Source organism: Aulonocara stuartgranti, assembly GCF_965226115.1.
Source record: "Aulonocara stuartgranti genome assembly, chromosome: 4".
NCBI classification, from domain to species: domain Eukaryota; kingdom Metazoa; phylum Chordata; class Actinopteri; order Cichliformes; family Cichlidae; genus Aulonocara; species Aulonocara stuartgranti.
In genome coordinates, this window is record NC_138942.1 from 9241925 (window position 1) to 9268656 (window position 26732).

At 41.6% G+C, this 26732-nt stretch overlaps 1 protein-coding gene across 3 annotated transcripts in view; it reads right to left on the reverse strand.

Moving 5' to 3' along the window:
• The window catches only part of srcin1a (SRC kinase signaling inhibitor 1a), a 78896-nt gene that overhangs the window by 7358 nt on the left and 44806 nt on the right, over positions 1-26732 (reverse strand). For all 3 annotated transcript variants that reach the window (XM_082531000.1, XM_082531002.1, XM_082531001.1), the window contains exons 7-21: positions 24666-25486; positions 24256-24357; positions 23708-23835; positions 22107-22127; positions 21286-21446; positions 18953-19128; positions 17891-18021; positions 17436-17583; positions 16207-16498; positions 15805-16066; positions 12984-13123; positions 12668-12820; positions 12102-12230; positions 6632-7519; positions 4180-4317 (exon numbers count right to left, since the gene is read on the reverse strand). In XM_082531000.1, coding sequence (XP_082387126.1) covers positions 4180-4317; positions 6632-7519; positions 12102-12230; positions 12668-12820; positions 12984-13123; positions 15805-16066; positions 16207-16498; positions 17436-17583; positions 17891-18021; positions 18953-19128; positions 21286-21446; positions 22107-22127; positions 23708-23835; positions 24256-24357; positions 24666-25486 — 3690 coding nt within the window. The remainder of the gene's footprint in view (positions 1-4179; positions 4318-6631; positions 7520-12101; positions 12231-12667; positions 12821-12983; positions 13124-15804; positions 16067-16206; positions 16499-17435; positions 17584-17890; positions 18022-18952; positions 19129-21285; positions 21447-22106; positions 22128-23707; positions 23836-24255; positions 24358-24665; positions 25487-26732) is intronic.

A 26732-nucleotide genomic window follows, 5' to 3' on the forward strand; every position in this document is an offset into this window, starting at 1 on the left:
CAAGGGGAAATGGAAGGAGAGGTAAAAGTTTGGGACCATTTAGGGAGCTACGAACAGCAGATGTTTAAGAGAATAGCCCATTTTACCTTGAGTTCGGTGCCAAGGAGCGAGATCACCCAAGCTGGGCACATCTGATTGTTAAAACAACAATATTTTTAAAAAATTAGCAGTGAGTTTGGTGGTGAAATGTTGATGGGAAGCACTGTGATTAACTGTAGTCATTGCCACATTTTACACAGTTCAAAAATATCAGCTAAACTTTAAGGTTTCATAAAATTAAAGAATACATCATATTTTTGTTTTTGCTTAGCAGCTGCAAGTCGAATTTCTCTTCAGAAAGATGACACGCCAGATGTCACTGAGGGGTTTAAAAAAAGATACCAGGTAAAGTAAAATGTGGATTAGGCAAAAGTTCTTAATTAGCTCTTAAAGGCAGTATGCAAATCAGCCAGCCGCCTTGATAATTTGATGAGATGAGCAGCAGATAATCAGCATGTTTTTTCCTGCCTAGTCTTTGCTCAGCTGTTTCATTATACTGAATTTAAAATGATTTAGTAGATAGATTTTGCCCCATCCATCTTTAAACTAAATTATCAGGTTCTGCACCATTTTCATTTGACATAAAAAGATTTCAAAAATATGTATAGAGTTAATGATGCAAGGACATTCAGACAGACAGATAAGTATCACTAGTATAGCCTTAATGCAATTATTCACCAATTTGAACTCTTCTTTTATATTTTTGTTGCTGTTATATCAGACCTTTTACAGTAAACATAGTCTGACAGCAAGTAGAGCAAAAACTGTGTTGCACTGATATCCATCCATCTATTTTCTTCTGTATACATAGAACCTAAGAAACCAAGGGGAGAACATGCAATCGCTACACAGAACGGGCAGTGGAACCCTAGAACCTTCTTGCTGTGAGGCAACAATGCTAACCACTGCACCACCATGCTGCCTTGTTTACTGATTACATTATTACAATGACAAAAATACAAAAAACCCCAAAACACTTTCAAGTAGCTGTTTTTTAAGCAATGAAATTTGGTTGAGAGTTATTTTGTTATGGTTGTAAACTACGCGAGGTACACTACACTGTACATGCAAAAAATCCATATGCAATTTTTCCACATTGCAGCATGAACTGGTAATGGTAACCTCACTTATAGGGATTGTCACAGTGCATAACAAGAGCAAGGGGTCACAACAAAGATAAAAAGTCCATTTTTGTGCTAAATTTCCCCCTGGCAGCTTCCTCCCACGGTCTAAAACAAGCAGGTTAATAAGTGTTTCTAAATTGGCCAAAGGTGTAAATATTAATGGCTGTCTGTCGCTCTGTGTTAGCTTTCAAGTAGACTGGTGACATGTTCAGGGACTACATCACCTCTCTCCCGATGACAGCTGAGAGAGGCTCCAACACCCCTGCAACCCTGAACTGCATGAAGAAAATAGACGGAAGAATAGATGGAAATTTTGGCTCTGCTAGGTAGATGAAGAAGAATGCTCGACAATGTTTATGAAGGAAACCGAGCAGATAGGGAGGTAAGAGTGCAGATGTATGCACAACTTTCACGATAGAGCTACTTTGTGACCAGTAGTAGAGGTCCAGATTACAAGTAGCCAGTGTTTATTTCCTCAATGATTGTTAACTGTGCATCAAAACTGTTGTCAAACTGCCAGTTTGCACATTTACGCAAGCCCGTTTGTAAATGTTCATCCATGAGGATCGCCACCATTAATGAATATTAGGATATTTAGGACAAGTATCTGACCAACTAACCTCTTTAGCCTTAAAGCAGCTAACAAACTATGGCAGCATTTTTAAAAATGGAGGCCTACCAACATTTTAACATCAATTTAATAAAGTGGCCAATTATTATATCAAGTGCACTTTTGCATTGAATAATTGTTTTTCACTTGTCTTTATACAACACCTGGAAATGTACAAAGGGACTAGTAGTCCCTCATCGTTAAAAATAATACAAAATAGAGTTATTGGCTGTTATAGCGCCTACCACAGCTGACTCTTTATTCTCCTACACTAAACCAGCTGGTTATTTGTTCCTCTTTGTTATTCATCACACAGTTGTGGTATGCTGCTACCCTTAACTGCTTGGCACCGACTTCCCACGCCGACAATTAGCTTTGAGTGTCCACCGTCCCTCGGAGGATAGCGCTTTCACTCGTACAGCATCTTTTCACAATGACTGTTTTGAAGTTTGTGGACAAAGAGACTGTGCTGCCTGTGAGTGTCATATTGAAATAATGGGATTAATTTTGCTTTCATTACACAAGTGTAGGCATCCACTCAGCTTCCAAATCTCGGGGAATGAGCGAGACTGACAGAGGAAGAGTGAAACGGAGAAAGGGCCAGCATGCATAAATTGCAGAGTAGAGAAAGCGGAAAGGGGAAGAAAAAGACATAAAGAAGAGGAAACCCGAAAGACTTTATGGTGGAAAGAGAACTGCCCTCTTCATAATGAATAATCGGTGATTGCCAGTGACTCAAGGGGTGATTATTACATGGCTCTGTAGAGATTCTTCTCAATCTTCTCTCAGTATGAGGCAACCAAACCCCTCCATGTCTCAAGTCTCTGGCTGTCTGCCTAACGCATTCATTTTTCAATCTTTAAGACTGAATTTGTGTCTGAATGCTCTGTCAAATTCTGTGGGTTATGAAGGTTTAGGTGCACTTCACTGCTTCGGTTATTTTTCAAATTACATTGACATTAAGCCTTTTTCCCCTCCTGTGCACCGGCATGCTGTAAAAATCTTCTCTTGGCTTTACTTGACCGACATGCTCCAACAGTTCAATTTCCTTGCCTCTAGAGGCCATCTAGCATCCTTATGTCCAGTCTTTTGCTGTACTTTAAACCTCTAAAATGCCAGCATATTGGAGACTGAAAAAAGAATGAAAAGCCAGCTGTCAGGCATATGCATAACAACAAATACTTAGAGAGAGAGTTTATGAAGTTTTATAAATTAAACTCAAGCGCTTTTAAGAGTTTCTTCATACCCAATTTTCTGTCAGAGTTCAGAAAAAAACAGAAGTGAAGACCTGTTAAAGATGCAAGCACGTCCATAATGCTAATACATAACAACACTTTAATAGGTTTAAATTATATAATTAGAAGCCACTTAAGACTTTCAGACATGAAACACTGCTTAGGTAATTAAAGTGCTAATCCTTCATCACTCTAACCTGTGTGACATGCATCTCTCTGTGGGACAGTGCCTGCAGAAAATCCTTTGATCCAATTGAGCATTCCTGTGATGATGAGCCTGTCACAATAATGTGACATTAAAAGGTTTATGGCAAAACTGGCTTTGAATTCAATTCATCGCTTCTGCTGTCTGCTAAGTTTGCATCTTGAATGTTACACAGACTGTAATACACAGAGGGCGAGGAATGTATCACGCTGAAAAGTGACAGTGGTTCTGTGGGGCACAGAAAGGATCCAGTGGCAGTGAAGAGTGGTAGTTAAGGCCCATTTAATCTTGATCTGGTGCAGAGTGGATTACTTGAATGGATGCACACACACTTGCTTTCGAGAAAATAACTCTGAACGAAGGCTTGCTGAAGTTGTTGGGGAGGTGGCGTAAACATTAACGCAAAATATGTCTCTATTTGAGGAAGAAAGCAATTATATTTGCTTAAATACAGAACAAAATCAATACTATCCTTTCTATCTTGATTTTTGGTAGGCCCAGATTTTTGCACTCCAAAAAATATTTATGCCCAAAATGCTGATATGACTACATAAGTATAATGTAAAAGAGGAAATTTAACAGAATCTGGTCAAATTAAATGTACTTTATTGGTATACATTCAGTATATATGGCATTTTTCCCTAATAATTACATACTTCAATAAATAAACCTTTGATTTTATATATTTCAGTTGCATTTTACTAAGAATGATAGTTTCATATTTCTCTTTGAACCTCTGACAGTTTCAACTGCAGTGACTCTGTGGGCATAAAGGCAGTACGATTCAATAATGATCATTATTGTAATTTTCATGTTTTTTATATCTCAATTTTGTTATATGCCTTCATTAAGTGCTTAAGATGGTTATACCTAAAAGCTAACTTGTCCATCTTAGGGATCATGCACAGACTCTGCCAGATCAAGTGCGTTTTGGCCTCAACAGCGCAAAACAAAGGCAAATTGTACCTGTTGCTGGCCCTGGACCTTCATGAAGTCCTCTCTTTTGCCACTTTTAGTCTTTTCTGTGCTGTTTTGTTGCAGGTGCTTCAGTTTGGAGGCAGCCGAGGAGTGGAGAAACTTCCCGCTACCTGAAATAGTTCCTCCCTAAGAATAGAATAAACAAGAGAAGAACAGAGGAGAACCATTAATAACACTTTGTCACACATCAGATGTCTGTAGATTTCACTTCCCCTCTACAGTGTATTTGATTTAAGCCTCAGACACACATCTACTTACTACAGAGTTTGAGTCCAGCCTTTATCAAGTCTTTCTCTTGAGACTAATAAGGTTTTTAAGACCTCAGCTTATAGTTGGTATAAAATGGAACTATCCACTTCACAGAGTTTCACTATCTATCAGCAGAAGATGACAAAGACCAGAATATAGAAATGCGGCATCAAAACTGACGTTGCGTAGCTTAGCCTCACCACAGGATCCACGAGGCAGCGTGCTTAATGATCTTTCCTGCTGAGTTACTCTATTGACTCTCTCTAATACACAGGAAAACAAATACACATCCAGTCAAATTTCCATCCAACTGTGCCTCATCTGCACACAGAGACATTAGCTAAAAGGAAAACTAACAAAAGATTAACCCTAATATCAAATAGTCAGTTACCCCTACTACATTAAATCAGAGAAGAAAGACTTGTAACCACCTTCCTTCTGCGCCAAATCCTTTTTTAACGAGAAGCAGAATTTTAAAATTAGATCATAAAATTTGCAAGTAAACTTGCTGTTTGATGTGCTAATTAAAAACTAAACTCTAATGGGTTCTGAAAGTAGATTTCTTGTCAGTGTGAATTTGGTAAGTGTGCCAGCAAATGTTGGACAAGAGTTGGAAGAAGGGTCATGTTGAAATGATGAAATAATGTGTGAAGACTCTGTAATCTGCAGCCGTGCCCATGGGAGTGCTTTCTGGCTCTACATCAGAGGGCTAAAACTCACCATGACAGTGTGACTGTCAAGTATTGCAGCCCTGCCCTGAGTGGTAGGCTACAATCAGAGTAACAGGGAGTGCTACGCAAGCTGTCAAGACCTCTCAGACGAGTGGCAGCTGACACAGGAATGCTTTTGATAATTACTAATCTTTTGTTGTGTAGCGGTCAGCTGGAGGTGAGCTAAAGCCAGGCCACTGACAACATCTGGTAATAGAGTTCAGCACATAGTCAGTACATATTAATGTGAAGTATATTAGACATGATACTAGCCTTTGGTAAGAAATCTTTTGTTTTTTAAACTTATTAGATCGAATTTTCTCTTTGTAGTTTTACCTCGTTATTTGAAAGCAGCTAAACAGTTTAAATGTCTGTTTATGTCCTTATGATTAAACATTTTGGGTCAGCTGTTTACAAGCGTTGTAAATTTATGTGGATGGATGAATACGCACTTAATCAAAACAATGTCGCAAAAGTGCTGCATCTGCATTTGTCAGTGGCTCTTTTATCTGTGACGCATGTCTGAATAGCTCCCCGAGAAAGGATTTCTCACATCTGTTTAGGGCAGAAGTTGCTGTAAATGTGTTACTCTTCATTCCTTGCATTGAAATGATTTGAAAGGGCAGCAATTAAATTGAGCTCATTAAAAAGCCTCGTCCTGTTTATTGCGCTTGAGGTGTTCATATGGGGAACTTCTACTGTGTTTGGTCTTTTAAAGTGAACATTCACAGAATAGAAATATTAGGCTCCATGTAAGCATAGCCACTCTGCCATTCTGACTTGTCACAGCAGGGCATTTAAGTAGGCCAACATGAACAATACCAGGACCTGGCCTATGTACAGATTCTTAAACTCATTAATAATGTGTCTGTTTAGCTTGCAATGACACGTCAAAACAGCTGCTACAAAAAGAACATAATTTACAACAAAATGATGCTGGATGATGGAAGATACAGCTTAATGTAAATATGTCCTCGCGCTACCTTTTAATAAAGTACAACCGCAGTTGTACTGCTTTGTGCTTAAGACGATTAGTGAGGAAAAGAAAGTTGGATTTCAGGGCAGAACTAAGATAAGAAATTAAATGAATTAGATCGTACTAACCAGTAAAGAGCAGAAAAGGAGAAGAGGAAAATGCATTTATTTTTTATTGCCTCTTGGTGTAACAAAAGGCAAAATTAGCTAGACTCAGACAGATAGGAGATACCGGGACAGATCAATAAAAAACAATTAACAACTCTGAGCTCAGCAGGAGAGCAGCCCCAGCACTAATCACAGAACAGACAAGTAGGTAGGAAGTCTGCTGTCTGTCCCCTCTGCACGGTTTCGATTTCAAATACAGTCGCATGCCGATTTAATCAGGGAGCAGACATCAGAAGCTGGAAAGTGAATTTCCAACTGCCATCCACAGAGAAGAAGTGAAGAAAAAAAGAGGATGCTGCTTCAGAGCAGGAATGGACACAGGAGGTGTAAGCAAAAACCTGGATTGATGATGGACTCGAGGCGGATGGCTTGGGTGGGAGTGGCGGCTTCTTCGCCTCAGTTGGACTACCAGTCGTCGGTACAGGGCTACTGTTGATGATTGTCTGACTGTAGAGCTGCTCTCTAGTAGCATGACCACTGATCTCTATCAATGTGTTTTCCAGCTCTCGAATAGTCTCCTCCAAGCTGTCCAGCCTCTTGTAGGTGGTGCGTCGGACATCTTCTGTCATTCTCCTCTGAGTGTCCGCAGACCTAGTTGACCCATTAGAGTTAAGAGTACTGCTTACTGAGCTCAGCTCAGGCATTAACCTAATTTCAGGTTTGTGGTGAAATGTCAGCATGCTAGCCCCTGTCTCTATGCCGCTTCTGAGAGCCTCAGCTAGAGGCATCTGCTGGTCTGGGGCATGGGAGAATTTTAATTCGAATGATGCCACAAGGGAATACAGTAGTTCGTAGGCCTCTTTGACAGTTTTTTGTACCCTGAAGAGCACTAGCAGAGGCCGGTGACTCAGCTGAGTTTCAGACAGTTCCTTAGTCTGCGGTGAGATGATTAGAGTGTGAAGAACATCTCCTTTAGTCTCACTGAGCTCTTGGGCTTCAAGAGGAGACACCACTCTCATGCCCAGATCTGTCACCAGCAGGGCAACTTCCTGTTTGAATTCACTATCCGAACACTGTTCTCGCTGTGGAGGACTTTCAAATCCCCCTGAATGCTTTCCCCTTGAAATTATAGTCTTGCCGACTGAATGATGACCAGTCCAATCTTGTGATTGAGTCCCCTCCACAAGGTCATTCCCCAAATCTCTGACAGGATCCTCTGAGTTTGTGAGCGAAGCAGGACAGCAATCTGTCAACACGATGTGGGGGACAGGAGACATGTGCCCTGCCTATAAATGAAGAAAGCACTTGAGTTTTCAATTTAAACACACTCCAAGCACAAACTTCAAGTGAGATTACAAACCATGGCATTAAAAACACCCAAGCACATCAGAGAGCATGAAAGAAATATTATCACATTGTATCTAATACCTTTGTAGTAGGGGTGCAACGATACTCGTATTGATATTGAACCGTTCGATACAGTGCTTTCGGTTCGGTACGCATATGTATCGAACAATACAAAATTTGTAATTTATTTTATCAACTTTCCTTCTGACGATGCTGTCTGTGTTGAGCGCTCAGTGAATCTGCGTTCGACTACTCCGCCTAGGCTGCACTGTCGAGCGCAGATCCACTGAGCGTTCAACACAGACAGCATCGTCAGAAGGAAGAGCGCAGGGCAAGCTAGCGAGACAGAAGTTAAGCTCTCCTTGCAACATGGCAAATTGAACCTCCCCCACCCTCATTCAGATCTGGCGTTTGGAATTATTTTGGTTTTCATGTGATGTATGACCCTGAAGGTAAGCGCGTCATGGACTAAAGTAAAACAGTATGTTGGATGTGCCACGCAATGCTCAATTACATGGGTGGGAACTAGTGTGTTAGCGCAGTTAGCTCGTTAACGTGTTGGCCGTCTAGCCCCACGCAGGGGTAGCTCGTTAACGGAGATTTGCCATGTTGTGGCGTTAACGTCATTTCAACGAGATTAACGCTGACAGCACTAGTGGGAACACAACGAATATGACTGCACATTTACGCCGACATCATCCTAGTGCAAAGACAAGTGGAAGCAGACAAAAACAACAAGCATGCATGCTACAAACTTTACCCGAGTCATTTAGACAGCCGTTAGCACATGATTCTCCTTATGGGGACCTGATATGTTTAATATTGTGGCGAGCTCAGACAAGGAGGAGACGGAGATATCGTTTGGTCTTGCTTCCCGTGAGCTAGCCAGGGAGCACAGCCGTTTATTGACATCTGCAGAAGAACACTGCCGCTAGCTAACTGCTCAGCGCGGCAACCGCACAGCAACAAAAACACACAGAGCGCCCTCTGACCCCGGAAAGACACATCGTGGCAGCGAGAAGGCGTCACCCGTCACTATGGCAACATAAACAAAACATAACTGTACAAACAGAACCCCGAACAGCGCTGACCCGCTGCATAGCCCCCACCTAAGGGGTCAGTCGTCCCCGACGACCCCATTACCCCACACAAAGTCCTGCAAATGTCCAGGTGCCTTCTTTTGGCGCACCGGCCGGTCACGACCGGCGGGGGAAAAGTCACTCGGGTCAGAACATGGGGTGTCACCATCATCCCACTTCTGACACCAATGTGGCGAGCTCAGACAACGAGGAGACGGAGGTGTCCTTTGGTCTTGCTTCCCATGAGCTAGCCAGGGAGCACAGCCGTTTATTGACATCTGCAGAAGAACACTGTCGCTAGCTAACTGCTCACCGCGGCAACCGCACAGCAACAACAACAACAACACACAGGGCGCCCTCTGACCCCGGAAGGACACACCGTCGCAGCGAGAGGGCGTCACCCGTCACTATGGCAACATAAACAAAACATAACTGTACAAACAGAACCCCGAACAGCCCTGACCCGCTACAATATGCTGCTGAGAATATAGCCCAGAAGAAGCGTATAGTATAGCTTTTATTTTGGAATGAGCCATTTCTCTGTAATAAACTCTCTTTTCCAAAGATGAGTGATTCCTCAATCAGATACAGGTGTTACCGCGCCAGATCCGCGGCCCCGAACCGTAGTAAGGAAACCTCTGGCAGTTACTTGAAGGTTCCGTAACTGACTCATAGCCGGCAACAGCTTACTATACAGGTCAACTCTGCTAGCAAAAAGATCGAAGGAGGCGTAGGAAACTGCTTCACCGAACTTTATTTCTTCTCTAAGGCATGAACACCGCGTACAGTGGGCTGAAACAGTTTACTCACAGCGAGCATCGCCGACACAACTCTGGCTGTCGAGGGAGTTATTATATTCCTTTTATTTATTTTCTTTTCGTCTCTTCTGTAGCTAACCGTTACTTACACACCAGGCAGTCCCGACACACATCCCGAATACATTTCCCATCAGGCTTCATCCTTAAAGGGCCATGCCTGTAACACAGGGTTTGCAAAATTTTTCCAGTCGGGCTACCAAAATCTATCTCTGCCCTGCCCGTCGGGCTATTGTAGGAAGGAAAAATATATGTCAATGCTTTTGCATTCTTTCGGAAATGTAGCTGGGTAATTATGTCATTGGCATCGGTGAGCCACTGTCAATATGTGACATATTGAAATCGCGTTTGAATTTGCGCTTGTTTTTTTGCTTTCACTTTGTAAATGTCCAGGTGCCTTCTTTTGGCGCACCGGCCGGTCACGACCGGCGGGGGAAAAGTCACTCGGGTCAGAACATGGGGTGTCACCATCATCCCACTTCTGACACCAATGTGGCGAGCTCAGACAACGAGGAGACGGAGGTGTCCTTTGGTCTTGCTTCCCATGAGCTAGCCAGGGAGCACAGCCGTTTATTGACATCTGCAGAAGAACACTGTCGCTAGCTAACTGCTCACTGCGGCAACCGCACAGCAACAACAACAACAACACACAGGGCGCCCTCTGACCCCGGAAGGACACACCGTCGCAGCGAGAGGGCGTCACCCGTCACTATGGCAACATAAACAAAACATAACTGTACAAACAGAACCCCGAACAGCCCTGACCCGCTACAATATGCTGCTGAGAATATAGCCCAGAAGAAGCGTATAGTATAGCTTTTATTTTGGAAAGAGCCATTTCTCTGTAATAAACTCTCTTTTCCAAAGATTAGTGATTCCTCAATCAGATTATATTTATTTTTTTAATTACTTTTGTTTCAGCAACATTAAATTTAAAAACTGTACTTTTGAGTTAAAATATATATTTATAATTTTAATAAATGACAAATTAAAAAGGCATGAACATTTTTTTGTATCGAAAAAATATCGAACCGTGACACCAAAGTATCGAACCGAACCGTGAATTTTGTGTATCGTTGCACCCCTACTTTGTAGATAATGCTACCAGGATGCTCAGTGTATATTCTTTACATACTGACTCTCACGCACAAAAAAACACAATATTATTAATAAGTGCAAATACCTGTTAAGGACTGATGACTTTTATAAACATCTCTAAAAAGTTGTGTAACAGGTATAAATGGAAAGGATTAGAAAGATTGTTAATGAACATACTCAAACTGAATCAAATTACTCACTGTCAGACAAACCTGACTCTTTCAGTTATTGCTTTGGGTTTGCAGCGCATTATTGGCAGAAACCTCTGTATAGCTCCTGCCCAGAAACACTAGACAAAAGACAGCCTATAACCCCAGTTCCGAAAAAGTGTGGATGCTTTGTAAAATGGAAATAAAACCAGAAAGCAATGATTTGCAATTCATAAAACCAATGTATTTTTCTCAAAATTATTTAACCTGAAATAAAAAGGTGCAAGAAAAGCCAGAAAGAGCATCTTAGAGATGCAGACCTTCTCAGAAACAAAGGAGGGCTGAGGTTTGCCAATCTACATAAACCTGGATCTAAAAAATGTGGAACATGTTCCTGAAAATAAAATGAAAGTCTTTATATAGCTCAGCCTTTACAGTATATCATCAAAGGATTTAGACAACCTGGAGAAATCTCTGTGCACAAGGCCAAAAATCAATATTGGATGCCCTCAGGTGGCATTCTCTGTGAATACAGTTCACTGTGCTATCCACAGCAAACAAGCGGAAACTCTATGATGCAAAGAAGAAGCCAAATGTGAACATGCTCCAAAAGAAAATGCCACTATCGTTTAAAATCGACTGAGGCAAAGTAGAAAACTGTTCTGTGGTCAAACAAATAGAAATTTGAAATTGGATTTGGAGAACATGGTGCCGGATCCTCTGGACTAAAGAAAAGAGAAATCATCTGGCTTGTTATCAGAGTTTTGTTCAAAAGCCTGCATCTCCGATGGTATAATGGTGCATTATTGCCATGGATTCAGCAGTTTGCACATCTGGAAAGTGTAATACTGATTTTTAACGCACCAATACTACTTATTGTGCTCTATTCAGTTTGAGCACTTAAAGCATTTTCTTACATGCCTCATTCCACACATATACATGTGCTTTTATCTAAGCCTAAACACTTTTTACCTAATGTTCACACACTCTTACTTTGATACTGCATTTATTTCAACAGTAAGGCTCATAGAGTCCGTGTGCTGAACTTGCCTGCTTGCAGTTCAGATATTGTACAAATACCACAAAGAAGACCCATGGCATCAATATTCAAGCAACCAGTCTACTCAGTTCCCACATATATAAGCTTACATAGTTGCAAACATTGCCCTGTCCCAACTTCTGAGACATGTTGCTGCCATCAAATTCCAAATTCCTTTTTATTTTTACCTTAAAGTTTTAGTTTTTATTTGCATTTTATACAGTGTCCCAAGTTTTTGGAACTGGTGTTGTAGTTAATAATTCTTGTGTGTGGTAGCAGGTGTAGAAGTAAAGAGATGGAAACTTAATAGGTAGATAACTCAGGGTAAGCCAAAGGGTTACCTCACAGCCTGAGGCCTCAGGGGGCCACAGGTCCAGTCTGGATGGGTGTAAACTTTTTATACTGCATGGGCTAACTAGCAGGGAAAGGGGAGCTGGCATAGAGAGCCTGTGTGGGGCTCTCTCAAATAGCTGAGGAGGAAAAAAGAAAGTTACAAACTGTCATTATCTGCAAAATAAAAACACAGCAGCAGCTGAATGATCGAACTCAATTACTGTTGAGTCTTTACTCTATTCAGTTTCAGCAGGTCATCTCTAACACAGTCCAAGCAGCTATCAGGATCCATCTGTCTGGCTGTGATCTGTGAGCCCTGGGTGATGATGTGTGTGAGTGAGCAGTATGTGATCTTTGGGCTCTCACAGTGCCAGGGGCTGGGGACATATGGCACCTGCTGCTTGAACATGTGGTAATGAGGGTGAGCATATCTGAACAGACATTGTCTGCCTGTGTGCACACAAAGACTTGCTCCAAATTGTGGACGTAACATGAATACTAAAAACATTCCTTTTGGTTTTTTTTAATGAACAACAGACTATTGGGGATATTATTAACCTTGTGTTTTCTTTACCTCCAATTCGGCAGCAATTTTCTCCCCCTCTCCCTCCTCTTTGTCTTCAGAAGCCAGTGTGGGAGGTGTTGATGACGGACGAGGGTTTTCGGACACGGTCCTCCTCAGTTTTATGTGAGGTTTCTGTCCCTCTGTCTCTTCAGATTCAGCCTTCTAGGGCCACAAGAACAAAAAGGGGTAAGAACTTGTCCGAAGCTGGTGTGAGAAGCTTGCAATTTTGTCTTAAATATATCAACAGGGGAATTTTAATATGATGACTTGTAGATTTGAGAATTAAAACACTGGAATTGTTAAATGCACTATTTTTTTCAGTTACCTTTATGCTTTTTCCAGGAATTAGTGGCTCCCCACTGCGAGTGGTCACACCGGGAGATGAGGGGAAACTGCGTCTAGGCGGTGGAGGTGGAGGGGACTTGGAGGGTTTCTCTGTGCGATACCGAGGTACTGTCAGCTCATCTGAAAACACAGTAACATGTCATTAGAAAGAATTATTACATTATTAACACAACACATTTAAAAACAATATCATGCCAATAAATCCAATTCAGCTTATGTATGGAGGAGTAAAGGTGAGGCTTTTAAAAATATGATCACTGTATCAACTGTAAAGCTTGGTGGTGGTAGCATCATGCTCTGGAGCTGTTTTGCTTCCAGTGGTACCAGCACATTGCACAAATCCACAGCTAGAGACAACTGGGTGTTCCAACAGGACGATGACCTCAAACGTGCATCAAAACTGGTTTTGTAGTGGATAAAACATTAAGCTTCTGGAATGGCTTTCCCAAATCTCTAAACTCAAAGAAATGGAAATTGAAAATTTTAAGCCAGGTCTGTGGCAAGAAAAAAACAACAACATTTGAAATAAACTCCATCAGTTCTACCAAGAGGTGTTCAGCTCCTGTGTTCACTGAGATATTCAACATCTCTTTATCTCAGTCGGTGATCCCCACTTGCTTCAAAGAGTCCATCATTGTTCCTGTCCCGAAGAAACCCCACCCTGCTTCTCTCAATGACTATCGCCCTGTAGCCCTCACCTCAGTAGTGATGAAGTGCTTTGAACGCCTGGTCAGAGACTTCATCATTTCTTCACTACCAGACACACTGGACCCACTACAGTTTGCTTACCGTCCAAATCGTTCCACAGACGATGCCATCTCTCATCTCCTCCACACATCACTCACTCACTTGGACACTAGAAGGGGGAATTATGTTAAAATGCTCTTCATAGACTACAGCTCTGCATTTAACACCATAATTCCCTCCACACTCACCACCAAGCTGGAGCATCTGGGACTCAGCTCATCTATGTGTCAGTGGATCTCCAACTTCCTAACTGGCAGACCACAGGCAGTAAGGATGGGCGGACATGTCTCAGCCTCCACCACTCTCAGCACTGGAGCCCCCCAGGGGTGTGTTCTGAGCCCCCTGCTGTACTCTTTGTACACATATGACTGTGTGGCCACTACCAGCTCCACCGCCATCATCAAGTTTGCTGACGACACCGTCGTGGTGGGCCTGATCTCTGATAACAACGAGACGGCCTACCTGAAGGAGATTAGGAATCTGGAGAACTGGTGCCAGAGGAACAACCTCCTTCTAAACGTCAGTAAGACAAAGGAGCTGATAGTGGACTTCAGCACTAAGCAGGAGAGGAACTACCAGACCCCCGTCATCAACGAGTGGCCAGTGGAGAGAGTGGACAGCTTCAAATACCTCGGAGTTCACATCACGCAGGACCTGTCATGGTCCTGTCACATCAACACCGTGGTGAAAAAGGCCCGACAGCGTCTCTACCACCTCAGACGCTTGAGAGACTTCCAACTGCCCTCCAAGGTGCTCAGGAACTTTTACTCGTGCACCATAGAGAGCATCCTGGCGGGAAACATCTTAACCTGGTTCGGGAACAGCACCATGCAGGACAGACGAGCTCTACAGAGGGTTGTGCGGTCAGCTGAGCGCACCATCCGCTCCGAGCTCCCTGACCTGCACTCAATCTACAGCAGGCGGTGCTGGACCAAGGCCAGGAAGATCGTGAAGGACCTCAGCCATCCCAACAACAGACTGTTCTCTCTGTTGAGGTCAGGAAAGCGATTCCGCTCCCTGAAGACCAACACAGAGAGACTGAGGAGGAGCTTCTTCCCGCAGGCGATACGGTCTCTCAATCACACCACCACACAGTACTGACCCACACATACAGTTCTTACACACACACTGGACTTTCTGGACTTTGGTTTTGCACAACACTGGTCACTATATTCTTCATTTCCGGTTAATACTTGTACAGCTGCTGTTATTGTGTATATATTTATTTATATTTAGATTTCTTCATACATTCTTATATAGTTCTATATTGTGTATTGTGTATTTTGTTGTACAGTTATTTTATTTTCAACTTTAATTTATATATTTTATCTTATTCTTCCCAGTTAAATTTACCCTTCATTCTAATTTGTGTTGTACAGTTATTTCATTTTTAACCTTAATTTATATTTTATTCCTTCCTAGTTAAATTTACCCTTTTTAATTTTTCATATTTATTTCCTATCTTATTCATAGCCTTTCCTTTTTTGTTTTCTTTAAGTCACGAGCAGTTGTCCAAGCATTTCACTACATATCGTACTGTGTATGACTGTGTACGTGACAAATAAAATTTGAATTTGAAATTTGAAATTTGAAGAGGGATGGCCAAATATCCAGCCAGAATTACACCATATGTTATGCTTTACATACTTGTTGATGGCTACAACAAGCATAAAGTTGAACTGCAACTTTTAACCTTTAAAAGGAAAATTAACAAGTATTAGTGGAGTGTTTGTATATAACTGAGTATGTATATTTAATTCTGACCCTGTGTGAGGGTCAAAATACATTCAAATTAAATTCTTTAAGTCATTAAAGATGTATACTCTTCAATCAATCAACCCTGGAAAAAGAACAGTTTAAAGAAACAATTAAAAGCCCCAAATTACTATAATGTAAGCACAACCGTATGTTTTTAACATGCAGTTTAATAAACCGATTACATAACAGGGATTGTTTATTGAAGAATTAAAAATTAGATTCATTTAAAAAAAAAATGGATGCCATGAAACAAAACTCTGATCTATCATACTAATGCAGCCTGAGCCTCATCTCACCAGAGCCACGCCTGGACCCTCCCTCTTTCCCAGAAAGCTTGTGCTGGGGCTTGTTGGCACGGTGGTCTGGGGTCGCTGCCCCACTCTGGGGGGTCTGTGTTGATGGTGTGTTGGAGGAGGGCTTAATCTGCTTGGCAGCAAAATCCAAATCTGGAATAGCCTTCATTAGTTCAGCCTGGGTCTCTTCCAACAAACGGTTGATGTCCTGAGCACTGTACTGGGTTAGACTGGCCCGCTTCTCCTCCCAGTCCCGCTCTGCTGCCTGTGAAGTTGAGAGGTGGATGTGAGCAGTGTATGAACACAAAACTATAGTCATGCCTCACTGGTTTATTGGTTTGCATCACAAAGTATTTACAGCAGATGGTGAAAAACACGTAAATAAACAACAGAAATAATCCCTACCAGTCGGACCTCCATGGACAAAGCTTTGTCAGCAGCAGCACGACGCTCAAGCTCTTCCAGAGCTTTGCCCTTGTGGGGAACAGGAGGATGATTATCCTTGTGAAGGCCGGATGGGTTGCCATGTCCACGGCTGAGGCTGGTGTGAGGGCTCCAATTGGACAAGCTGTTGCCTCCCCCAAGATCATTGATGGTGGGGATTTCAAAGTCTGCAAACTTTCGCAAGTCCTCGTTGTGCTTGGATGATGAACTAGTGAAGTCTTCTTGCTTCTTCCATACTCCCTCATTTGCTTGTCTAGCAAGACAGAAGAAGAATTAATTAATCAACATTTTTAAATGTAACACAAACAACAAACATGTATTATACAGATCTCGAAATGAAAAAGAATTGCAAATGCTAAAAAAAGACCCCAAACACTAAACGCTGAAGGATAAAAACTTCCACTGCTGCTGAATGCATTTGCCAACTTACTGCTACCCAAAAGATGAAAGAAAAGAGCAACATTAGATGAGCTCTTTTATCACTGAGATTAATTAAGCCTGAGAGTGAGGCGCTTTTTGGACACAGGGCTGATTAGGAGATAGACAATGGCATGCTGAAGGAAAAAGTCCTTCAACGTCCTCTAGTCTATACTAACCGCAAAATTAAAACTGTTACTCATGTGACTAAAAAGGACATTCATCAGTGTGACATTCAATAATGCCAATTAAGTACAACAATACTGGAAGCTTGACTACACACTTAAATACTGCTTTTCTTCACACTTGATGGATTTAAATCACTTCTATATCTCTTAATGAACTCAGAACTCTGACTTAAAACAGCAAATGTTTAAGCATGAAAGTTTCTGATCTGGATCAACAACATTATCTAATAAATTTTCTTGGTCAAAGGCCTCTCTCACTGCCTCATTTATGAAAATCCATAATGTTCTGCTGACACACCAGCACATAGGGGTGAAAACATTATGCCTTTGGCAGAGGTGCAAATGGAAAAACTGGGCTGACTGGAATTGATTACAAGTGGATACAGGTCAGTCAGTGTTCGGCATATTTAACAGCTTTCAGATCATACTTAAGAGCTTAAGAATTTACTGGACAAGTGCTTCCTTGTCAGTATTTAAAGGATTATTAAAATCTCAAACTCAGTGTAAAGACAGCTATTAGACTTTAATGTTGTTTTTTTACTGGAATACAAACAACCAAGTAGGTATTGTTGTGCTAGGTCATACTTGCGCATGGTAGCAAGGGTATCAGTTATAGTCTTGCATCGTTTTAACAGGGCATCAAGTCTGTGTGGCTCTTCCTTCAGGAACTTGACAGCTTCCACCTCCACCCGGAGCACCACCCGCATCTTGCTCTGCAGACCTGGAAATTGATCTTTAGGGGAAAGCAACAGATTAATACAGGGAGCCAACTGTGATCACACAAAAAATATCTATTACATTTGTCCAAAATGTTTTGTGGTAGGCAACCATAACCTTTTTCAATTTAGGTAAATGGTCACTGAGTTCATTGAGACAATGAGTAATCTGAGGGTGATTAAGTGCTACAGATTGGCTGTTCATGACTACAAGTTAGTCAGTGCATTGATGAGTAACTAGGGCGTTATAAATGGTCTGCCAGCATAAAGGGCTGTGTTTTCCTTTTTGCGCCAGTGTACAGTGAATCCACCAGAATGACTCACTTTTCAGCTCCGTGAGTGTTTCTCCCAGCTTTCTCAGAAGAGTGGCCTTCTCCTCCAGCTCCTGCACTGTCACCAGCTTGTGGTTGACAGACGACTCCTTCTGGATCTCCTCCACCGACTTCTCCAGGTCGCTGAGATGGAACAGACAGAAGGCTAAACACCAGGGATTCCTCCACCACACTTAGATTCGACTGAATATTTATCTCAAAATCGTGATATTCATGTTTCAGCCATGCTTTTGCCAATAAACTGTCTCTCAATCAACTGGGAACTAGATCAACAGTTTGGGCAAGCTGAACTGGACGAGGTACAGATTAGTTTTCGAAAGTTTCATGCAGCAACTGAAGTAAGAAACGTTTAAAATAGCTATATAATATGATGCCTTCAAGAAAACGTAAACTACGCAAATATAAATTCGTTAAGCGCTAATGTTGAGTTGATCTAGTCTGGTCCTCAAGACATATGATGAATAAAAATTCAGTGTATAATTAATCAAAATAATTGGCTGCCACTAGCCAGGAAAAGTACCAGACATCGATTAGCAGGGATCATCTAACAGTTCAACTAATTATTCTAAAATCCAAGTGCAGAAACGAGTGACATTCAATAAGTCTTCTTCGACTCACAGAGCGATCCAGCAAATTTCCACATACAAGACTGAAGCAGGTTATCTGATTATTAAATCTCAAGGTAGCTCTTTGCTCTCATTTTGCAGTCAGTTTAATTAGTTGTTGGACAGTCGTGTAACTCAGATCTTAATAAGCATCTTGCTCTGTGCCGGGCTTAATTATAGCGACAGCTTTATCCTATCAGTGTGTCGTAAAAGAGACATGAATTTTGCTATGTCTGATATAATTATAAAATACAAGTTAAAACGCATCTTAAACTACACAAATGTCAACCAGTATTCACCTACAGCACAGATTGCATTCATAGATTCTTCTATATTTGGAAACCCCCCTTTTTTTTTAAATTATCACTGGTTTCTATCATCAAGCGTGTACTGCTCAACAACTGTTATACACTGCACTGCCAAGAAACAAATCGTGTACTGTAACTGACTGGAGTTGCTGAATGATGAGCTCCTCCTCGTTGAGATATTTGAGTCTTTCTTCCTCCACCAGGAGGCGCTGCCTCTGGAGAGGATCCTCCTGTTTCCTCAGGGCATCAGTCACACGCACGTTCAGCTCCGCCTCTGTCCGCTTCAGCAGCGTTCGCACTGAATCCTGGTTCTCTAGCTGCATGAAAAAAAAAGCCACACGTTAAAAAACAACATCACAGAAATACACGTACACTCAGCAAATATTTGGAAATTAGCTGTGGGAATGTTAGCCTTCTTGGTCTTTGGAGCATTGCTTGCTGGCGTTATGAAAGCTGCTATTTCATTTATCACAAAATACTATCGCATTAAGGAGGAGAACTGGAGCTGACTAAGGCTTTACAATGAAAACTTCAGTGATTTGCAACAACTGCACACCTTTTTCTACCTTGTCCTTGAGGGGTCAGGTTCTCTGGCATCTTTACTCCATGACCTTCCACATGAGAAGAACACTTAACTCTGTCCTTTAATGTATATTAATTTTCCAGTCAATATTAGTGAGTTTTAGCCTTCATGATGTAATGAACAATATGTTCTTAAAACCACTCTGAGATGCAGCCAATACTTCACTTTCTGCTGTCTGTATTTGCATTAGCATGTGCACACAATATTGTTCTAAACACAGAGGGCTGAAATACCCTGAGGAAAATGAAACAGATGCACCAAGCATGAACTCCACTTGCTTTCAGTGTTATGAAAGGAATATTCTACAGGACTATGCATGTAACACAACTCCCCAAGATGAAATCACCCAGTAAGCAAGAAAAAATGAATAATTGATTATTCTTTTGTTCCAGGAAGTGAAGCAAGACAACAATATCGCTAACATTTATAATTACCCAGTATTCCCTGATATACTGCCAGCAGCAGTGATGTAGATGCATGAGTCCAAAAGCAAGGAGTACAGTAACACATTAAAGAAAAATGTTTAATGCATCAAGAGAAATAGCATGCTCTGCTGCCTCTGTCTTGCTCAGTTGCCTGTCTCTACTTTACCCTCTTGCATAATTCATTCACATGTAAAATTAAAGCTGTTGGCCATCGGCACGGGTGGCAATATAGGCCCAGGTGCAGAGGTCACACTTGGGCACACTGACACGCAAACAGCAAACTGTTCTCTCTTCGGTGCATCACAACCATTGGTGTTTGGCTCGCCATCTCACTGTTTCGCTAGTTGAAAGCAGCCTTGCAACTGCTCTTACGGAACAAATAAAAGCACCACATGCCTATCATCTCTCACTTCCATTACTCAATTTTTCACTCCTTTTCCTGCAAGAAACTTCACTCCTCTGAAAGTGAGAGCATTTATCTCATCTCTTTCTAATTCCTCCTGCAGTAACCATGGCACCACTTCAAGCGGAGATAAATGAAACTCAGACAGAAAGGACTTAATTTCCACATTTTGGTTAACTCTTCTTGTGGCTTTCTGTCTAATTCTGCATCTATCTCGACAGGTCTAAGGAGCGAAACGGAAAAGGATGCTCCAAACAAATGCTACTAGCACATCATTCACGCTGATCAAGATAATGCCAGTTTGCTTCAGTAAAAAATGGGTTTATCTCAACCCAGAAACAGTGTCCTGGTTTCTCTAAATAATCTACTCAGCATGCTGTCAACACTCTTCCTAAGGACTACTTCTTCAGTAGAAACTTGTTAATAACAATTGCTCACGAGACTGTGTAATATGCAGAGTCATCAGTAAAGTGTCTCAGGCGAGGCATGCTGCTGCTGATTTTTTTAGAGCGTACATTTGCAAAGCCATTAGCAACACATACAAATACAAATAACCATTTGCATGTTATTAGGGTAGAGGTGGGGGTGTTAATAATTGTTCACCTTTTACAATTTGTTTTGATGAGTTATACCACTGTCACAGTGAATTTACATTTCAAAATATCGCATTAATATCAGATGTCTGTTTTTTTTTATCCTTATTACATATTTATATGCATTTGTTTTTCTGCTGTGCAATAACAACAATATAACTAACAAAAAAGATGAAAGAAAACATTATTTTCCTCCATAGGGAGGAGGACTAGATGTGTCCAGATAAATTTTATGTAGTTCTTACATAGTGGGATTCATTACACAACCACAGAGAGCTCGGTTCACAAACACAGAGTGCCATTGGCAGCTACGATAATCATTTAGATGAGACAGGAAACATTAAATATAAACTCGAATATCAAAGGTATATTTAGGAAAACAAACGGTGTTTGTAGAGCTAGACAATAACCAGTTTTCTAATCTGAAAGGACAAACCAATTAAAAACATTTAATCGTGGATATTAAATACCTGGATCTTGCGTAGCTGGTTGAGCTGTTTGCGCAGGTCGCTGGCGTTTTGCTGCAGACCGTGAAGATGGAGCTGCATCTGCAAGCGACCAACGCTGTTCACCTGGATTGAGTTAGAAGGTGGCGGCGGCATCAGAGCTAGAGGTGCCGACGGTGTATTTGCTGCCAATCACAGAGCAGGAAACGGGGGTCACCGGGAGGTCGTTGGGAAACAAAGCGGTTAGTTTGTTGGGTTATGCTCCGGTGAGAGTTGCAGCCAGCCAGCATCACACAGTAAAACAATAACACAAATACACACTTGCCATAAAGGCCAAAAAAATTACATATACAGAAACTCTGGGCGCACACACACAGAGGATATAGTGTGTGAATACAAAAAAGTCCCATATTCACAAAACTCTAATTGCCCAGTGGGAGAAATATGAGCTCATGCTATTAGTAACCCATAGAGAAGTGCAATTAGTCTATTCAGCAGTGACACACAGGGATAACCATGCTCTTATCTGAACATAGGCCTTTGTGAGTATGGTCATTGACCCACCAGATATTCTACCACATATTCACACACCCTCACAAAAGAGTTTTCCACTGTGTGCCAGAACAAACCTCTGAAATTCGCAAAGGAATAACCAAGCAGAAATTTAAAAAGTAGAGACAGACAGAACGAGGGGAGTCTGCGTTCTGGGAAACCAACCAGGAGATAAATAGGAGAATATACACTGCCAGCTACCCAGCAACACCACACACCCATACAGAGGTCAGGGAGCAATGAGAAATGTCTGGAAGGAGTAAAAGGGTGATAGAGTAGGAGATGGAAACTACCTTTCTTCTTCTGTCGTCCGGCTGGAATATAGAAAGAGTGAGCCAGTTACCAAGAAATTAATGAGTAGCAGAGAGACAAAGAGGGAGAGGAAAGTTTAGATTTACAGAATGGTGATCCCGGAGAACATTTTATTGACTATAGCAGAGACAATGGCTGTGATGATGGCATAAGTCTTATGGCAGTGATCCAATGCATGAGGAAGCTTCAAAGACAACAGGGTTATAAAATTATGGAGAGACAGGAATGACTGTACAGTATCAAAGGGATGCATCCAGTGTACCTATCGGGGTACAAAAGCTGAAAAGCTCCTGTCAGTATTTAACAAATTCTATGATTAAATATTTATTTCTTATATAGAATATCTGATATTTTGAAAAATACCTTTGAACACAAAATTGAATTTACATGCCGCCAGCAGAGACAGTCACAAGTGAAGGAATAAACCTTCCAAAGACTTCAAAGCTGTCTTATTTCCTCTTTCTGGAGGTTATGTTTACAATTTGGCATCTCAGTTTATTTAACACATTTCACGAGCTGTCACCAGGTATATTTTTCAATCTCTGACAGATCCGTCTAGCATTTCGCCTCTGCTTTCCTGTATTTGTACTTAGCAATGCAAAAAAAACTTTGCGGTACAATCTCAAAAGAACCAAAGAGTAATTTTCTCATCTGACCGAGCTTTAACAATTCTATTAACCCGATTTGATGCTTGATTTGATGCTTAATTTTGATTATCAAATGATATATTAGACATTTTAAATTAAACTCTTCCACTTAAGAAGCGACAGAAAAGCAAAGACAGTCAAAGAGAAAAAGAAAAAAGAACTATGAAGGAGGTGGAAATGTAATGTCTCAGAGAGTGTCCAAAGAGACTTTAACACTGAACTCACTTGGTTCAATTAAAATGAACACTGGCAAGTTTTCCTGCGTAATGCAGTTAGTTTTGGATAGCTAGAAGAAAAACTGTCCATGAGAATTATTATGACTTCATAAGCTAAATCTGCTGTTAGATTTGCAATGCTTATAATAAAAAATGCACAGCCAGTGTAGGATCGCTATTTACGATACATGGAAGTATTACCATATAACCTATCATACCACTGATTTATTAAAGATATTTCATCTGACTCAGTGTATTATGCACTATATTTGGCCCATTAACATGTCAATATACATTCCCACTAGAGCAAAAATGAAATAAAATTCTTTGAATTCTGCTTGGGACAGGACACTATTACTGTTTATGTAGATAAACATGTTTAAGTTCCAGGGTCAGACTGTATAACTACATATTCACATGCAGTTTGATAGCTAACACATTGTTTGAACAATGCTGGAGTAGAACTAAAAGTTCCAAACAAACAATTACCAATGCTACATTTCTTAACTTAACCTCTTATCCGCCCTCTTGTAAGAAAGTTACCAAGTTGGCATATATTAGTCTTAAACCAGGAAGTCACCGCCATTGCTAGTTTGTGTACATTCGGGTGTGTGCACAGGGAGCAGGGAAATCGAGCCGTAAAAGTATTCTAAACAGCACAGGAAAGGAAGTGTTAGTAACGGTTGGGTTCACAGGTAACAATTACGCTGCTTTACTCACTTCCAGTGGCGGAGCCATCACTGTTGGTTTCGGTCTTCTCGCTGGAAGAGAAAGGTAATGGCCGTGAAAACTCCGTCCCTTGGTCTGGAGGGCAGCCCGCCATCATGCAGAGACGCAGCAGGCCACATCTGAGGATCAACGGCCACAGGGCAAGGCAATTACAGTGCTAACACTAGAAGCACCAGTGCTGGATACTATCAGACTGATTACATTAACAAGTTGTCACCTTTTTAATGAAGTCTACTGCATATGTGAGAGTAAAGTGCCCTGATAACAATGGTCAGTGTAAGGAATCAAAATCTACTGAAAGACTCTAGGAGATGTCTGTATTTATCAGTGCACTGATCAGCATTGTGCCCTGTGGCTAATGTTTAGTGCTCTGAATTTGTGCTGTGCTCACACAAGGTAATGCACCACTTCACAGCTATGGAGCTTCTAATGGCTCTCATAATAGATAATAATCCTGTCGATCATCCTGTTTTTGTGTCCAAACTAATGCTGTATCTGTGACTTTCAGAGGGTTAATGGGCTGTAATGGAGAGTCTTACGTGCTGTCACTGTCTGGTGCTCTGGTCAGCACACTCTGGACGAGGCCAGTCAGACTGGCTATCTGCTTCTCCATGGCCTCCATACGCTCCAGGCGATGATCCCTGCGAAAATAACAAATAGCACATCTGTGAAACAAAACCCTGAACTCAACACAAACGAAGAGCTGAAAAAATTCTTTGCAAACAGAAAAATATTTGTTCTTAGGGGTGTGAAATATGCAAATTTGAATAGAAGATTGTTAAACATGAATTAATAATATCTGTAAAATTTTATCAGGCAGAGAAAATATGTAACTTTGAGGGTTTTGTTTTTGTTTGTTTGCTTTTTTCCCCTGATGCACACTGCATCAGAAGATACAATAAAATACATGAATAAAAACAGGAAAACATTCACACTGATTCTTACTGACCTGCTACTGTCAGAATCTTGCCCAGATAACGAAGACCCAAAACCAGATGTGGTGCGGCTGCCCTCTCCAGGTCCAGCTGTTATACACAGAGGATCAGAACTGGAGCTGGGCCTGGATTTCGGGCTCTCCACAAACACAGAAGAAGAGGCAGAGTCCTTGCGGAAACTCTGTCTGACAGGTGAGGCTCTGGGTGTGCTGGAATAAGAGTCCCTGTCCCTCAGCTGCATGTCAGGGATTTTCTGTGGGGATGACGGTGGCATGCGAAATCCCATGCCCAGAGTGGCAGAAGAGTATGTGTCTGAGTATAGTGAACCTCCAGGCTTGTAGAGCGAGTCTTCCAGGTCTCCCTGGAGAGCAGCAGCTGAGTAGGTGCTGAGGGAGCGCACAGAGCCACGTCGGTACAGGCCAGCGGAAACAGGGAAGCTAAAGGGGTCTCCGATCGCAGCTAATGACTGGGTGGAAGCGATGCTGAGGCGGCCTTCGTGCATCAAGCTGTAGGGATCGGCATATAGCCCCTCATTTTTCATCAGTGCCATGTTTTTAGCAGAAACCTCTTCATCAGGCTTGACATCGCGGCGCTCCAGGATGGCACTAGGTGAAGGGGAAAGACCTGCGTTGGCACCATGGCCGGCTGAGGGATGGTGTGGGTGTCGGGGCTGATCATGTTGGGGATGGGATCCACCGAAGGATGGAGCACGGCCCCCGCTGTAGGAGAGGCGTGAGCGAGAAGGAGACCCAGAGGATGCTGAGGCGGTGGAGGAAGGAAGGGTATTTAGGCGGCGAGTTGGGGAGGAGTCGCGGGAAGAGTAGACCATTTCCCTCTGAAATGAACAAAGAGGGATGAGAGTTACCATGGAGACCAACAGATGAGTGTGCTGTGATTCCCATGCTTATAATGACTATGGCTATGACTTTGATCTGGCTGACACCAGACAAGGTGTCAGGATCTGCAGATGCCAAAATATGATGATAAATTTGTTAAACAACGAGACAAATTATTGGTCCAATGGAAGAGATCAGAGATGCTGCCTGTGATTTTGTTTATTAGACTAATGATAAAAGGAATAAAATTGATTGTGTCTATTCTAAATGGAAAGAATCTGCGAGGCAAAACAAGACCATGTAGTCTTAAATCTGTATCTTTATCTACAGCAGGATGATAACATGATGCAAAAGCTCATTCAACCTGAAAAGCTCTGAACGTTTCTTCACTGAGCTCTTCTTCCCTGCATTTTGTCTAGTATATTATTGTTAAACATGCCCCAGTGCTATCTTTAACTTCACCTCTGGCTGTGTTCCCCTGCTGCTAATTTACTCCTGTTGTGATTTTTCTAATTTCTGAACCTTTTAACTGTCAAATAGTCTGCTTTTCCTAGTCGCATATCTACTTTTCTAACTTAAGTCATTCCTGTTTTCATTCATTCTCAGCATCATAGCAAACAGTTTATTGCAGAGAATATATTAGACAAAGACAGAGTAATCTGTGATGTTTAGCCTTTGTAACCAGGGATAAATTTATTTATATACACTGAAAAACCATGGCATTAAAACTAAGCCAAACCCTGTATTCCCTGACCAGTTGACAAGTGGTTTCTGATTTTCAGTGGAAGAAACTGGATGTACCAAGAATCGCAAACACTAACTAACCACTGAGAGGTACTGAAACTTTAAAAAGTGCAGTAAAAACTACCTCCAGCCTGCAAGATTGGGGCTTTAGCAATAGATTTCACAGTGACTGTGAACAACCACTGGCAACCACTAAGGAATACTTATTTTTCCTAATCAACTGTTGCCAACTGGTTGCCAGGTGGTCACCAGCTGGTCTTTAGGCCTATGTGGATACTTGTTGATGTTTTTGTGGTGTACACATACTCGTTGACCACCCCTTCCCCTCTTTTTCCATGTCAACTTCTTGTATAAAATGTTTACGTAAACAAGCACAGTACATGCACTGAAATCATTTTTCATTCTCTGTTTGCATGGTTAACAAGAGTTGTATTCTTAGTATTTTGTGAATAATGCAGATTGTAAGCAGAGTTTTGTATAAAAAAAAAACTAAAAAAAGAT